Genomic DNA, 12,410 nt, shown 5'->3' on the forward strand with positions numbered 1-12,410 from the left:
AAATTGCACATAGATGCGTTTTTAATCCGTATTCTAAAAATTAATCAATTTTTCTTGATATTCAGGTCTTTAAAGTGATAATTATCTTATAGATAAATATTCCAAAAAAACTTGATTAGCCATAACTTCTTTGTTATTTGATTATTCACTTTATTCCCATGCAAGCAAGCCTATTTTTGACACTAACCAACAACTAATCACAAAATTATTTAATTAATTTTAATTATTTAACCAATCAGAATTAATTTAAATTAATCACATGTGATTGGTTCCACCTAAACAGAATGCATGCAGACCATGAAAACTTGATCTTGTGATATCTTTCAATCCGACGGTTCAATTTGGAAATCGAAGAATTTGTCGCGACCGTTAGAATCTCAAGATCATTTTTATGATATGCAATGAATAAATTAATACATGTAATGCAACTCTAAATTTTGGGTATATGAATGGTCACTCTAGCCATCTTTCAAGATTAAATTATGGGTGCAAAATCGAGTGTCTACAGTATGCATGCGCATACATAGGATTTCCAGCAGCCTTTCTTTTACAAAAATTGTTTTATTCCTTTTGAAAATAAGTTATATTTTCCATAAATATTTCCTTAAGTCAATTTTCATCAGATTGGACCCTAAACGAACCTTGGGCCTTAGAGTACTACCATCATAGAGGAACGAGGGCCTGAGTCATAAGGGGTACAAAATGAGGAGGCTACAAATGCCCTTCTTTTGATTCATGAGCTCAGCTATTGGAATCAGAAGAAAAAGAGACAAACATTTTGTTTCGATGTATGGCTCGGGCCTAACCCACGCACATGGCAAACAACACACATACATAGGGTGGGGTGCAACTCTATAGAGTTTCGTGGGATTCGTATGTCCGAAGTCCCACGGGCGTTACTTGGGAAACGAGTAACGATAGGTTCACTATCCCAAAACCTAGTTTGCCAATTGTAAGCAAAAGGCAAGTGACTCACTATCCTAAAGTCAATTAAAAAGAAAAACAAACATAGCCAACAATCTCAACCATTAACCAAACAAATAAAGTACTCTTATGAGCCAAAAGAATACATCTCTGTGGTGTCCATCTGGGGCTCTTGCCTCAAACTTCTTCGAGTGGCCCTTACCTCTAGGTAATTTCTGTATCTATCTCAATCTCTTCACTTCTAGATGGCTCTTGCCTTTGTCTCAAACTCTTCTATTCTAAGTGGCTTGCACCTTAGTTCTGGTGTACATGTTCAGCTCCAAGAAGGATATGAACTCAAATTCTGTATTCTTCTTTTCTGACTTATCTTGGGGGTTTGTGCTTACATATTCAATTCCTGAAAGATATATGCACAAGTATGGTGGTGGTTGTGATCTTGGGCGGAAAACTCACTCAAGGGGCTTTCTAAACATACACGAGGGTTTTCTTGGTAATTTTTTGACTTATGGGGAAGTCCTTGATGATGTATGATCCATTGGGGAAAATCTTCTTTTTATGGCTCATTGGGAGGTTCTGTTGGTAGTTATGATTCATGAGGGAGTTTCTTTGGTGATTCTAACTCACGAGGGAGTTTCCTTGGTGATTCTAACTCTTGAGGGAGTTTCCTTGAAATTCTTATGCCTTTCGACCCACTGAGGGGTATTTCTATCATTTCAGCGTGTCTTTGTAACTTCTGATGTTTCTTGATTCACTAGGGATGATTTTGAATTTTTCCTTTCATTTCCTACCTTTTGGGAGTCTATTGGGGATACCTTATTTTTATTTTTTTATTTTTACTAAACAACATGTAGTTAGTTGGGGCCTAAACTACATGTAGTTTAGCCACTAGGTTTCTTTCCCGCCTCTTCATTTTCTCAATGGTTACCAACCATTTTTTTTCTTTTCATTCTTTTCATTCTTTTCATCTTCTTCATCTTTTCATTCTCTCTCTAACTCTTCAACTTCCACTTTCTCCTTGCAAAAGCTTCAGTTTCTCCCTCATTCCCTCATAATTTGAAATCTTTCTCTCTTAAAATCTCTTATTCTCTCCAATGACACCCAAGACCAAGAAACCTTCTTACTTGATCATCGGTGAAGTTTTCAACCTCACCCATTAGGTTGGAGCCACAAGGTTGAATAAGTCTCCTCCATTGCTCTACAGATCAAATGATCATCTTCTGACAATGCAAGGGCTAGATTAGTAACTTTTTCAAACTTTTCTCATTTTTAAGTTTTGCTCTGATCTTCTGTCTTAATATGTTTTTAGACTTGTAAATGCTTGGGTTTTGTTGTGGGATGGGTTTAGATGAAAACTTGATGTCCTAGGAGGGGTAGGAACATGTTTTGGATGAGGTTTGAACCATGGTAAGCTGAGAATGTCGAAGAAACCGTTCTAGTTGCACTCATGTGTATGCATGCATCGTGTATGCATGCATGACCAAGCTATATGCGTGCATGTACACTCTGTATGTGTATGCATAGATGTTCATAAAATCACATGAACACATGCCTCAGCAAGCGCACGCTTACACAGGGTATGTGTACACATACACTCAATATGCGTGCACATACTGAGACTTAGAATCTTAGTTTTAAGCCTAGTTTGATTTTTTTTTTTTTTTTATACTTATTTTTGGTCCAAAATGATTCTTATGCTCCTATTTTTGTCTTCTACAGGGTTTGTAGCCTTACTCGAGTGGGGTAGCGCTAGCCACATATTCATATGGTGTCAGATCGTAACGGTTGTGATGAAGGCATTGGTGAATGTAGCCAGTTTCGGGCCATTCATATGCCTCCTTCTTGAGGGTGCAGCCAGCGACATACTGGTTTAGGCCTTTGCTGAAAGGTGGTGGGACACTATCCACACTTTCCATATTGTTGAGAGGGAGATCACAGTGACTCCTCATGATTTTCACCGGATGAATGGTTTGAGATCCCATGGGCCCATCATTAACTTGGAGGGTGAGTTGGGCATTTAGCTAGGCATAGACTTGCTAGGGCGTGCCTACCCTAGTGAGCATATTCGCTACTTTGATCTGGAGAGGGACTACAGGCCTCATTCTCAGGCAACTTCAGATGATCGTGCCCAGATGGCCAAGGCGTTTATGTTGTATGTGGTGGGGGCATGTCTCTTTGCCAATGGAGGTCAAACACGGTCTCTGAGGTGGCTAGCTCTCTTTCGTGACTTTGAGCAAGCTCAGGAGGCAAACTGGGGCCATGCTTGCCTTGCCTACCTCTACTCAGTCATGGACACATTGAGCCGGGGGACTTTACGCTAGCTAGCGGGGCCTTGGAAGCTCCTTGAGGTTAGACTCTTTTCCTTTTCCCATGTAGTTTTACCAATTGTACTTCATACTCTTGCAAATTGTATTTGTTTCATATTTCTGAGATGTCATTTAGGTTTACAAACTGCATTTCATACTTTTGCAAACAGTGTCTTACTCTCTTGCAAACTGTACCCATGTCCTTTTTTTCTTGCAAAATATCATCTTGCAAACTATATCTGTGTTCCTTTTCATGCAAACTATCATCTTGCACACTATATCTGTGCTTTTTTTCTTGCAGCATTAGGCGCGGATGTGAACCTGAAGGTCTTCCTTTCAGTCTGGGCTCATCTTAACGGCCTTACCTCTAACTCGGTGAGTAAAATTCCTTTCTTCTAGTTATCATTGCATGCTTCAAAGGTTTCTTTCTAATCATAAGTGTCCTTGTAGATTGTTTGGGGACCTTGGGCAGGTGTTCCTTTGGTTAATGACCCAGATCTAGAGGCGGCTACCATCGTCTGTTTTAAGACCTCCCAGCTTTTTTAGGGTGTTGGCTTGAGGGTTTTATACCTTGCTGAGTAGGTTTCTTTCCAGTTGGTAGGTATTGATACTCAGGTGCCTATGGATCCTCATGCATTCATGCTTACCCCATTTTAATGTCTGACGTTGAATACCAATTGTGGAGTGGAGGTATTGCCTATGCTCAGCGGCTCTTGGGTGACCTGGACTATGATGAGTTCAATTAGGATCGTCTTATGTCTCCTTTTCCCATTGGGCTATGTACTTTCTCTCTACCATCTTTTCTTTCTCTTTATCTTGCATATCCTGTATGTAGTGACACTCAAATGTGGTGAATATTTTAGGGTGCGACTAGTCTAGTTACTGGTGGTCTTGTTGATCCTCCTCGCTTGCCTTGGTCAGTTTAAACCTATGGTGTAGACGGGTTTGCCAGGGAGCGTTCTGTGGGGCGTAACCCTAATGTCATAGGTTATCCTTTTCCTCAAGGCACACAGGCTGTGAGTTCTCTTTGTCTTTATTCTTTGCACTTTCTTCTTTACATTCCTTAGGCTTGTCTTAACATTGTCCATTTTCAAAATATTAGCCTACTATAGCAAAGCATGCGGAGCTAGTCCTTCTTGTTGGGAACCTCAAGTTGGAGGTGATCGAGTACTCCTGACAGATCTATGGGCTTTTGCAAGAAAGCATAAGTGTCTCATCATGTAAAGATAATGATATAAGAGAATTAAGAACATCCATACACAATCAAAATTGTTTGATGAGGACCATTACCTTTGAGATACATCATATAACTCCCACATCTCCTAGAAACATGCTTGCAACCATATTTAAAAGCATTTTTATTCTTTTTGTTTTTCATGTTCTTTGCATATTTTTTCTTTTAAGTAAAAAGGCATATCATGCATTGGCATATGGAAGAGAGAAAAGAAATACCCAATTATGTTAGCCAAACTCCTAGAAACATGCTTGCAACCATATTTAAAAGCATTTTGATTCTTTTTGCTTTTCATGTTCTTTGCATATTTTTTCTTTTAAGTAAAAAGGCATATCATGCATGGGCATATGGGAGAGAGAAAAGAAATACCCTATTATGTTAGCCAAACATCTTGTTCTTGTTGTGCAAGTACTACACCTTACCGAGCATGGCTTTTATAAGTTGCACACAGATGTTTTATGATTGACTAGTTTTAGTGGTGAGATGATTATTTATGCCTTTCTCTTATGATTTTGTAGTCCTTCCAGTCAAAAAGAGTGATAAAGATATGAATGATAAACAATTAACTAAATCATACAAATCATATAATGAGCCACAAAGCTCACATTGCTTAGTTGTGCATGGCGATACTCATCTAAGCTACTAGAGATACAAAGTTAAGAAACCTTTTTAATGGCCATCCAAAGATACACAAGTACTAGTATACACATACACACAATGTTTTTGTATTTTTCAAAAAATTTTAGTTTTTTTTCTTTTCTTTTCTTGAAAGCAAAAAAAGAAAAAAAAATGCAAAAATAAATATATGCAAAACAATGCAATGCATGAAAGCATGATTCCAAAAACAGATAATAAATCAAGCATGAAAGTCCTACTTTAGATAGAAAGAATTAAAGTAGAGAACAAATAGAAAGGCAATTAAGTCTTGGAATCTTTCATCACCCACATAACACGAGTCTTTGGCTGTGAAGATGAAAAAGCATATGTCCTAATATGACTACTAAAGGACATAAAAGAATTAGAATTCCCTTGAAATTGAGTTAAAAAACTTAAATCTTTTAATAACTTACCAAAAATAGGTACAGAGCTTTTAGACAAAGGATGAGACGTATTAGACACTCGCTTAGGAGGAAACAACTTGAAACAATTAGGGCGAGTGTGATCGGAAGCACCACAATTGTGACAAACATTAGTAGTTTTAAAACTACTAGGCTTCCTAGAAGGAAGTCTAACCTTGGAGGTTGATAGAGACCTTAACTTAGGGCAATTAGGCCTAATATGACCAACAATATGACAATGATGACAAGTGTGGGCAAATTTAGATTTTTTTTTTTTATTCAAACTAGGAGGAGTTTTAGACATAAGTTTAAACTTCAGTGTTAACATTAGATTTTTTACCTTTATCTATCCTAGCAAAATTAGCTTTCAACTCTTCATTATTCCTTTTAAATAGAGGAATAAAAAACCCTTTTTCTTTTGAGGGCTTTACAACAAGTTTGACACTAGTTAATTTTCAACTTCAGTTTTAGATTCAACTAGTTGCTCTTCCAAACTCTTAATTTTGCCCACGTGAGATAAAAATTGATTTTTTGAATTCTCATTCAAATTATTGGCTTCATCCAATTTTGTAATCAATTCATCTTTTTTAAGTTTAACCTTTTTAAATTTAGCTTTTAATTTTGTAGAACTTTTAAGAGATTTCATACAAAATTTATAAAGCTTATAATAAGCATCTTGAATATCATCATCATCATCATTCAACACAAGATCATGCAAATCAAAACAATCAACAGTTTCTATGACAACGGGGGTCAACGATCACACTCAGGAAATTAATTCAATCAGAGTGTACCCGTTCTGATACTACTTGTTGAGAAATTTAGACCCCGGTTGATAGAATTAATAAGTTTTAAATTCAAGTTGTTAATTAGATCTATTATGAATAATCCTTGTTCAAGAAACCAATTGATTTTTGGCGTAATGAGGTTTGAATTCCAAATCTCTTATTACAAAATGGGTCATGTACGAATGCCTTTAGGGCATTTGATAATAGATAATTTTAGGAAAATATACCCCTTTTACAGAAATATAAATAAATGTCAAAAAAGGGTTTTTTTTATTTTTTTTTTATAAATAGTTTTTTTTAGAGAGTTTTAACTTATAGCATCTGCTCCTAATAATAGTTCTTTATCATCAGACCAAGACACTAAGTGAGTGTTTGGATTGCACTGAAATTTCAGCACATGTACGTTTTGTTGAAAAAATATGGGTTTCATGGCACTGTTCACAAACCCACAAAAGTCATTTAAACATATATTTCAATATAAATTTGGGTCCCATAGCATTATTCACATATTTAAAAATTATTTTGTTATAATATTTTTAGTTTTCAGTTTTCAACGATAAGCGATATCCAATCATACTCTAATTAAATTTTAAGGCATCCACTAAATTTTTCCTTGCAAAATATTTCACCTAAGGAGAAGTTGAAAAATTAGTCAAATCCAAATTCAATTCAACGAGCTGTCCATAAATAAACGAGACTTTTTTTTTAAAGGGTAAACGTGAAGGATTGCAAAAATAAAGACACCACAGCCACAGGTGAACAAAACCCTACTCCAACTTCAGCCCTATAAAAGCCCCCAAGATAATTTCCATTTAACCGGCCCACACTGTCACTCACTTTACCTCCTTTTGGCTTAAACCCTAGCCGCTTCTTCTTCTTCCTCTCTCTAAACCCTAATCTCCGAGGTAAAGCCTCGCTATCTCTCTCTACATATTTTGATTCTGTATTTTTTTTGTTTTCTCATATATGATCTGTTTGTGGTTCTATTTATTTATTGATGTTGGAGTGCTTTTACTTTTCTGTCTGTTTGCTGAGAAACCTCGTGCGAAATGAGACTTTATTTTAGTCTTTCATTCTCTTCTCCGATTTGTACAGAAAAAAAAATCGTTATCTATATTTGTTTGCATATGTATGTTTATGTTCTTTTGTTCTCTTCTTGACATTTATGGATGAAAATGGTCATATATGTATGTATGTATGTATGTATGTGTGACCATATGACCGATATTTTAGCAACAAATCCAATAAATCTAAGTGCAGTGCTCGGCCTATTGATTTTTTTTGGAAAGGGAGTGTGTGCGAGTTGTTTATTTCAAGAAAGGCTGGATCCAACCAACTGCACTTTTTTTGTTATAACAGGGAAGGGTGCATGATAGCGCAAGTTACTTTTGAATAAATTAAGAAATGATATTTCAGAACCATACCCTTTAGGAGCAAGGGTTGTGTAGTCCACCGAATAGTTTCACATAGAGTATGACATTGTAATGTAAAAGAAAATTTAATTTTATCACCGAGGGTATGCCTTTTTAATGATTTAATTTTTTTTTTTTTGATGGAAATGAAAAGAAAATTTTAATAATGATTTATGATGTAATTTATTAACTATTTGAAGTAGATCATTTGGTGTTTAATTAACTAATACTGTTTAAATTGCTGCCCTTTATCACCGAGGGTATGCCTTTTTAATGAAATGAAAATTTGAATAATGATTTATGATGTAATTTATTGACTACTTGCAGTAGATCAGTTGGTGTTTAATTAACTAAAACTGTTTAAATTGCAGCCCTTTTTGAATTGCAGAATACGTGTGCTCCAAGTTTTTTATTTATTTGACTATGGGATACACTTTCCTTTTCTTTTAAGAGCACCTGATTTAAACCAGGTTTTACATGATTTTTATTATTATTATTTTTATTTTCCTTTTAGAAGACTCTTAAGGATTTGAGTCTTAAAACTTTTGATGCTAGTTTTAGATAATGGGGAAAAGTATGTGAAATTTGCAAGCTTCTGTCCACCTCTGACGTTTCGTGGGCTTTGAAAGTATTTCTCTATTATTTTATTGTCAAATACTTTATCAGAAGTTTTTTGGCAAATGAACAGATAGAGTGAAGAAGCCTTTTAATACTTTATTTGAGCTTACTTCCAAAAAATATTTTATTGTGACATCAATGAATTTTTAGTTTTCCATTGTTGCAAGTTTGGATGCTGGAAATCATGGAAAATAATGTCATGGGAAATTGAAAAGCTAAACTATCATTAATACCGTTTGGTTGAAATTTATATGATTCCCTACCCCCTCTCCCCCCCCCCCCACCAAATTTTTTTTTTTTGATGGTGTTAACTAACTTGGCTGGTAGTGTCTGTGGTCACTTCAGATTTAAACCTCATGGAAGTTACCAAAACTACTTCGGATTAAGAGAAAGTGTTCTGGATTCTTTTAACCTTGTTTAGGCGTTACAATAAAACCAGAAGGGCTTGTGTTTCTCTGATCTTGTTTTTGCCATATGAGGCTCCTAAGAAACTTATTTTTAAGTTTGATATTTTTCTGGGTTGCCTAAGTTTATTTATTGGTAACATATGTTGAGTCTACAGGAAAATGAAATTGGGACATCTTGATAGGTTCCTTCTCTAGTCAGCTTGGTCACTCATGTTCTTTTCTGACTAGCCTAACTTCCCTGATTTCAGGGGCACTCTTATTTCTTTTCATTGTGCCTCAATTAAGTCATTCTTCTCTGAAGAAGCCTGTTATTGAATTACAATAGCACTTTTTTGTAAGTGAGGTGGATTGAGATGAGATGGTTAAGAAAACCAATTTTTAACTGTTAGATGAATAACCACTAGGTCATGTCTAACAATATTTTTGTTGCTAGAAGGCATGTTTAAAGTTTTGCATGATTCAGTGTGTGTTTTTATTTTATTTTGTTTTCTTTAAATTAACCAAGTCAAGAAGTATTAAGGTGACAAGATATTTTTGTTGACACTGATGTATATTTGGAACCTGAAAGCAGTCAATTAAAATGGCATTTTGTAACAAAGTTGGGGGCCTCTTGAGGCTAAGTGTTTCCCAGAATGGACAGGCTCCTATTGCATCTATGCTTAATTCTGTTCGTTACATGTCATCAAGCAAGCTTTTTGTTGGAGGTATTGCTAAATCACTTTTGTAATAAGTATTACATATTGAGCGGAATTATGCCATGAATACCTCTGAAACTTATTCAAATAATGGTGGTTTTTAGGTCTTTCATACAACACTGATGAACAGTCTCTGAAGGATGCATTTGCTGGCTTTGGTGATGTAATTGATGGTAAGTTTGATGTGCTGTGTTTACATCCTGCACTGCATGATCCCCTGCATTATGCATGATGTCCGAAAATCAATTTAAGTTAGTGATACTAATTTTTTACTGGACAATATGTCGGTTAAGATGGGTGGGCAGGTTAGAAGTATTTTTTACAAGAGACGTTTAGGCATTGCATTAGCCAGTTATTGGGGTGTCCTTTCTTTTGGGGAATTTTTCACACAAATAATTGGTGGTTACCTTATTGGTGCTTGGAACTTACTTTTGCTGAACATACCTTTGACAATTGTCGAAGGTCTACATCCCGTACTTCCCTGATTCTTCAGATTGAGCCATTTTGCCAACTGGCAACATCTAATAACCACTTCATACGTTAAAGATGAGCAATCTTTGGTATCTTTAGAACATTTTCCACTAGTTTTTCATTACTACTTTGGGTTAGCCTCTAGCCTATTGTGTTAAGTGGTATGCCATGCTAGAATTATTTGGACTGTAGGATATTTTATGGTCCATCTGAGATATCTTGTTGAAGTACTCATATATATATTATATTTATTCAAAGCTTGTTGAGTTTATACAAAATGGAGGAACTTTGACTGGATGCCGCCCTATCAATATTGATAGAGCCTCACCCATTTTCACTTATATTGGTGAAATAACTAGATGCAAAACATTCAAATAGATCTTTAAATTGTAAAGGTGGACATCTTCTAAATTTTGTGAGCCAATGGATTTATATATTTTCTCTTATTTGAAAGGGGCATAATATGCATGTATGAGGGAGCTTCATTATCTTTTTTACTAGAATCCTTAACCAATTAAATATCTTAAATTATCACAAAGCATAAAATTAATAATATGGGTGATAATGATTTAGGTGCTACCGATTTTGATGGATTGCTAGCCAATCATATTATTTTCTTATTCATAATTACAGAATTGGTGACATAGTGATTACTTTTCTCTTATTTGGGGGTGAGTGCCACAGAAAAGAAATATTTATTTTAACAAGAGAGCGTGTTGCATTACTTATTAATGGAGTCCATTTTCTGCTTGGCTTATTGATACGAGTCATTGGCATAAAGTAAACCAAGAACTGGGTTTTCCAAATTCTTCGTCTGTTTTAAATTAAATTTGACTTCTTGTGTTAATAGTGGCTGTTTACAAATACTAGTTTTCTCAGTGGTGATTTTGCTTCACAGCCAAGGTTATTGTTGATAGAGACACTGGGAGGTCTAGAGGATTTGGGTTTGTTAACTTCACCAGTGATGAATCTGCCAACTCAGCACTGTCTGCCATGGATGGCCAGGTCAGAAATAATTACTTGATATTTTAACCTGTGCCATGATAATTATGACTGATGTCTTCAATTTTCAGGAGCTTAATGGGAGAAATATTCGTGTGAGTTTTGCAAATGACAGACCTGCTGGCCCTCGATCTTATGGTGGTGGTGGTGGTGGTGGTGGTGGTTACCGTGGAGACAGAGGTTTTGGTGGTGGAGATGCCTTTTGAGCTGTTGCAGCTTTTGCAAGCATGAGATCAGCTTGTTTCTCTTGCTAGTTGGCGCTCCTTCAGAATTTTGGGTTGCTTGGATTTTTTTCTTGGATAAATTGTTTTAACCATGGAGTATTGTATGGTTTTGATACAAATTTGTCGTCATTTATTGCTAGTTATATATATTAGCAGCACAATAGCCAAGTTCAATCATCAAAGGCATTTGGAGTTTAATGTTGCACATAATGCTATCAAAAGCATTATTTATATTGCATACTCATAACTGCAGATCATATGGCTTTCTTTGCAATCATATGATTGGTAGTGAGAATAATTTATAACTGCATGCTCTTTAGAATCAATGTTATCTTTAGCCTTTTAAAAAATTCTGTTGATGCAACACGGTGGATCGAACAACTCTCTTAAGTTGGTCATGGAAGAATGAAGAAGCCAGCTGTTTGGTATTATATTTCTAAAGCCTCTACTAAACTATATTTTGAGATTTGGAAACAAAATTTTGTATTTTAGATGTTTCTAAAAATTAAAAAAAAATGTACTTGAAAGGATTTAATTAAAATAAACTTTTTGAAGAAAATAAAACAATAGTGGTTGCTCCGTTGATTGTGTTTGTGTTTTATTTTTTATTTTTTATTTTTTTGAGCAAGTGTAATGTGTTGGGACTTAGGATTGTGTACATGCTCATTTCAAAAAGTTAATGGCCTGGCACTGTCCATTGTGTGGGTTACGTTTGGGGTTAAGCTTTATTACACCACAAAGTAAAGGCTTTTGGTCTCATAATATATTGAAACTAAAATTTTGTGGCCTTCTGCTGAGACCTAAATTTGAGAGTACTTATGATGCAATATTGCTGTGCGGAAGATAATAAAAACATAAGAGAGATATAACTGGTATGTCTCATTTTTTGAGGTTTTGCAAGTGACCCTCCTTCACCTCAACCAAAAAAGTGACCTTTAGATTTCAGAGGATTTATTGTACCCAAATGTCGCACAGAATTCTATTTATTGTCTGTGGGAGTGGCAAAACTGATTTAATCTATTCATCCACTCAAACCCAATATAATTAAGTATAAACTGGTAAAGTCGTGGGTTTCAATTAGTTTAACTAGTAAAGTTTTTAATGGTTGAATAAGAGATAAAGGGCATTATCAGAAGTAGACGCCATTGAATAAAAGCCATTGGTTGAAACTCTCTTGAAAAAAAAGTATAAACCCGTCTATCAATTATTTGGGTATTGGCCATATTAAGACTGATTCAGAACACAACAAATTGTTCAAATCTACCGAGTCTCAT

At 35.4% G+C, this 12,410-nt stretch overlaps 1 protein-coding gene across 1 annotated transcript; it reads left to right on the top strand.

Annotated features, from left to right (window-relative positions):
- The first annotated feature begins 7,044 nt into the window (after positions 1–7,044).
- Positions 7,045–11,334, top strand: LOC126688402 (glycine-rich RNA-binding protein 2, mitochondrial-like). Its single transcript, XM_050383078.1, has 5 exons — positions 7,045–7,212; positions 9,316–9,448; positions 9,544–9,612; positions 10,809–10,915; positions 10,984–11,334. Exons 2-5 carry the CDS (start codon positions 9,325–9,327, stop codon positions 11,116–11,118), a joined length of 435 nt encoding a protein of 144 aa, XP_050239035.1. The 5' UTR covers positions 7,045–7,212; positions 9,316–9,324; the 3' UTR covers positions 11,119–11,334.
- The last annotated feature ends 1,076 nt before the right edge of the window (positions 11,335–12,410 follow it).

This window comes from Quercus robur, chromosome 6, assembly GCF_932294415.1.
Source record: "Quercus robur chromosome 6, dhQueRobu3.1, whole genome shotgun sequence".
Lineage (NCBI taxonomy): Eukaryota > Viridiplantae > Streptophyta > Magnoliopsida > Fagales > Fagaceae > Quercus > Quercus robur.

Excerpts from the sequence above, each read along its gene's own strand:
- LOC126688402 (XM_050383078.1), top strand. The coding sequence starts at position 9,325 with ATGGCATTTTGTAACAAAGTTGGGGGCCTCTTGAGGCTAAGTGTTTCC. Across the intron at positions 9,613-10,808 it reads CTTTGGTGATGTAATTGATG|CCAAGGTTATTGTTGATAGA; the intron begins GTAAGTTTGATG and ends TTTGCTTCACAG. Across the intron at positions 10,916-10,983 it reads TGTCTGCCATGGATGGCCAG|GAGCTTAATGGGAGAAATAT; the intron begins GTCAGAAATAAT and ends TTCAATTTTCAG.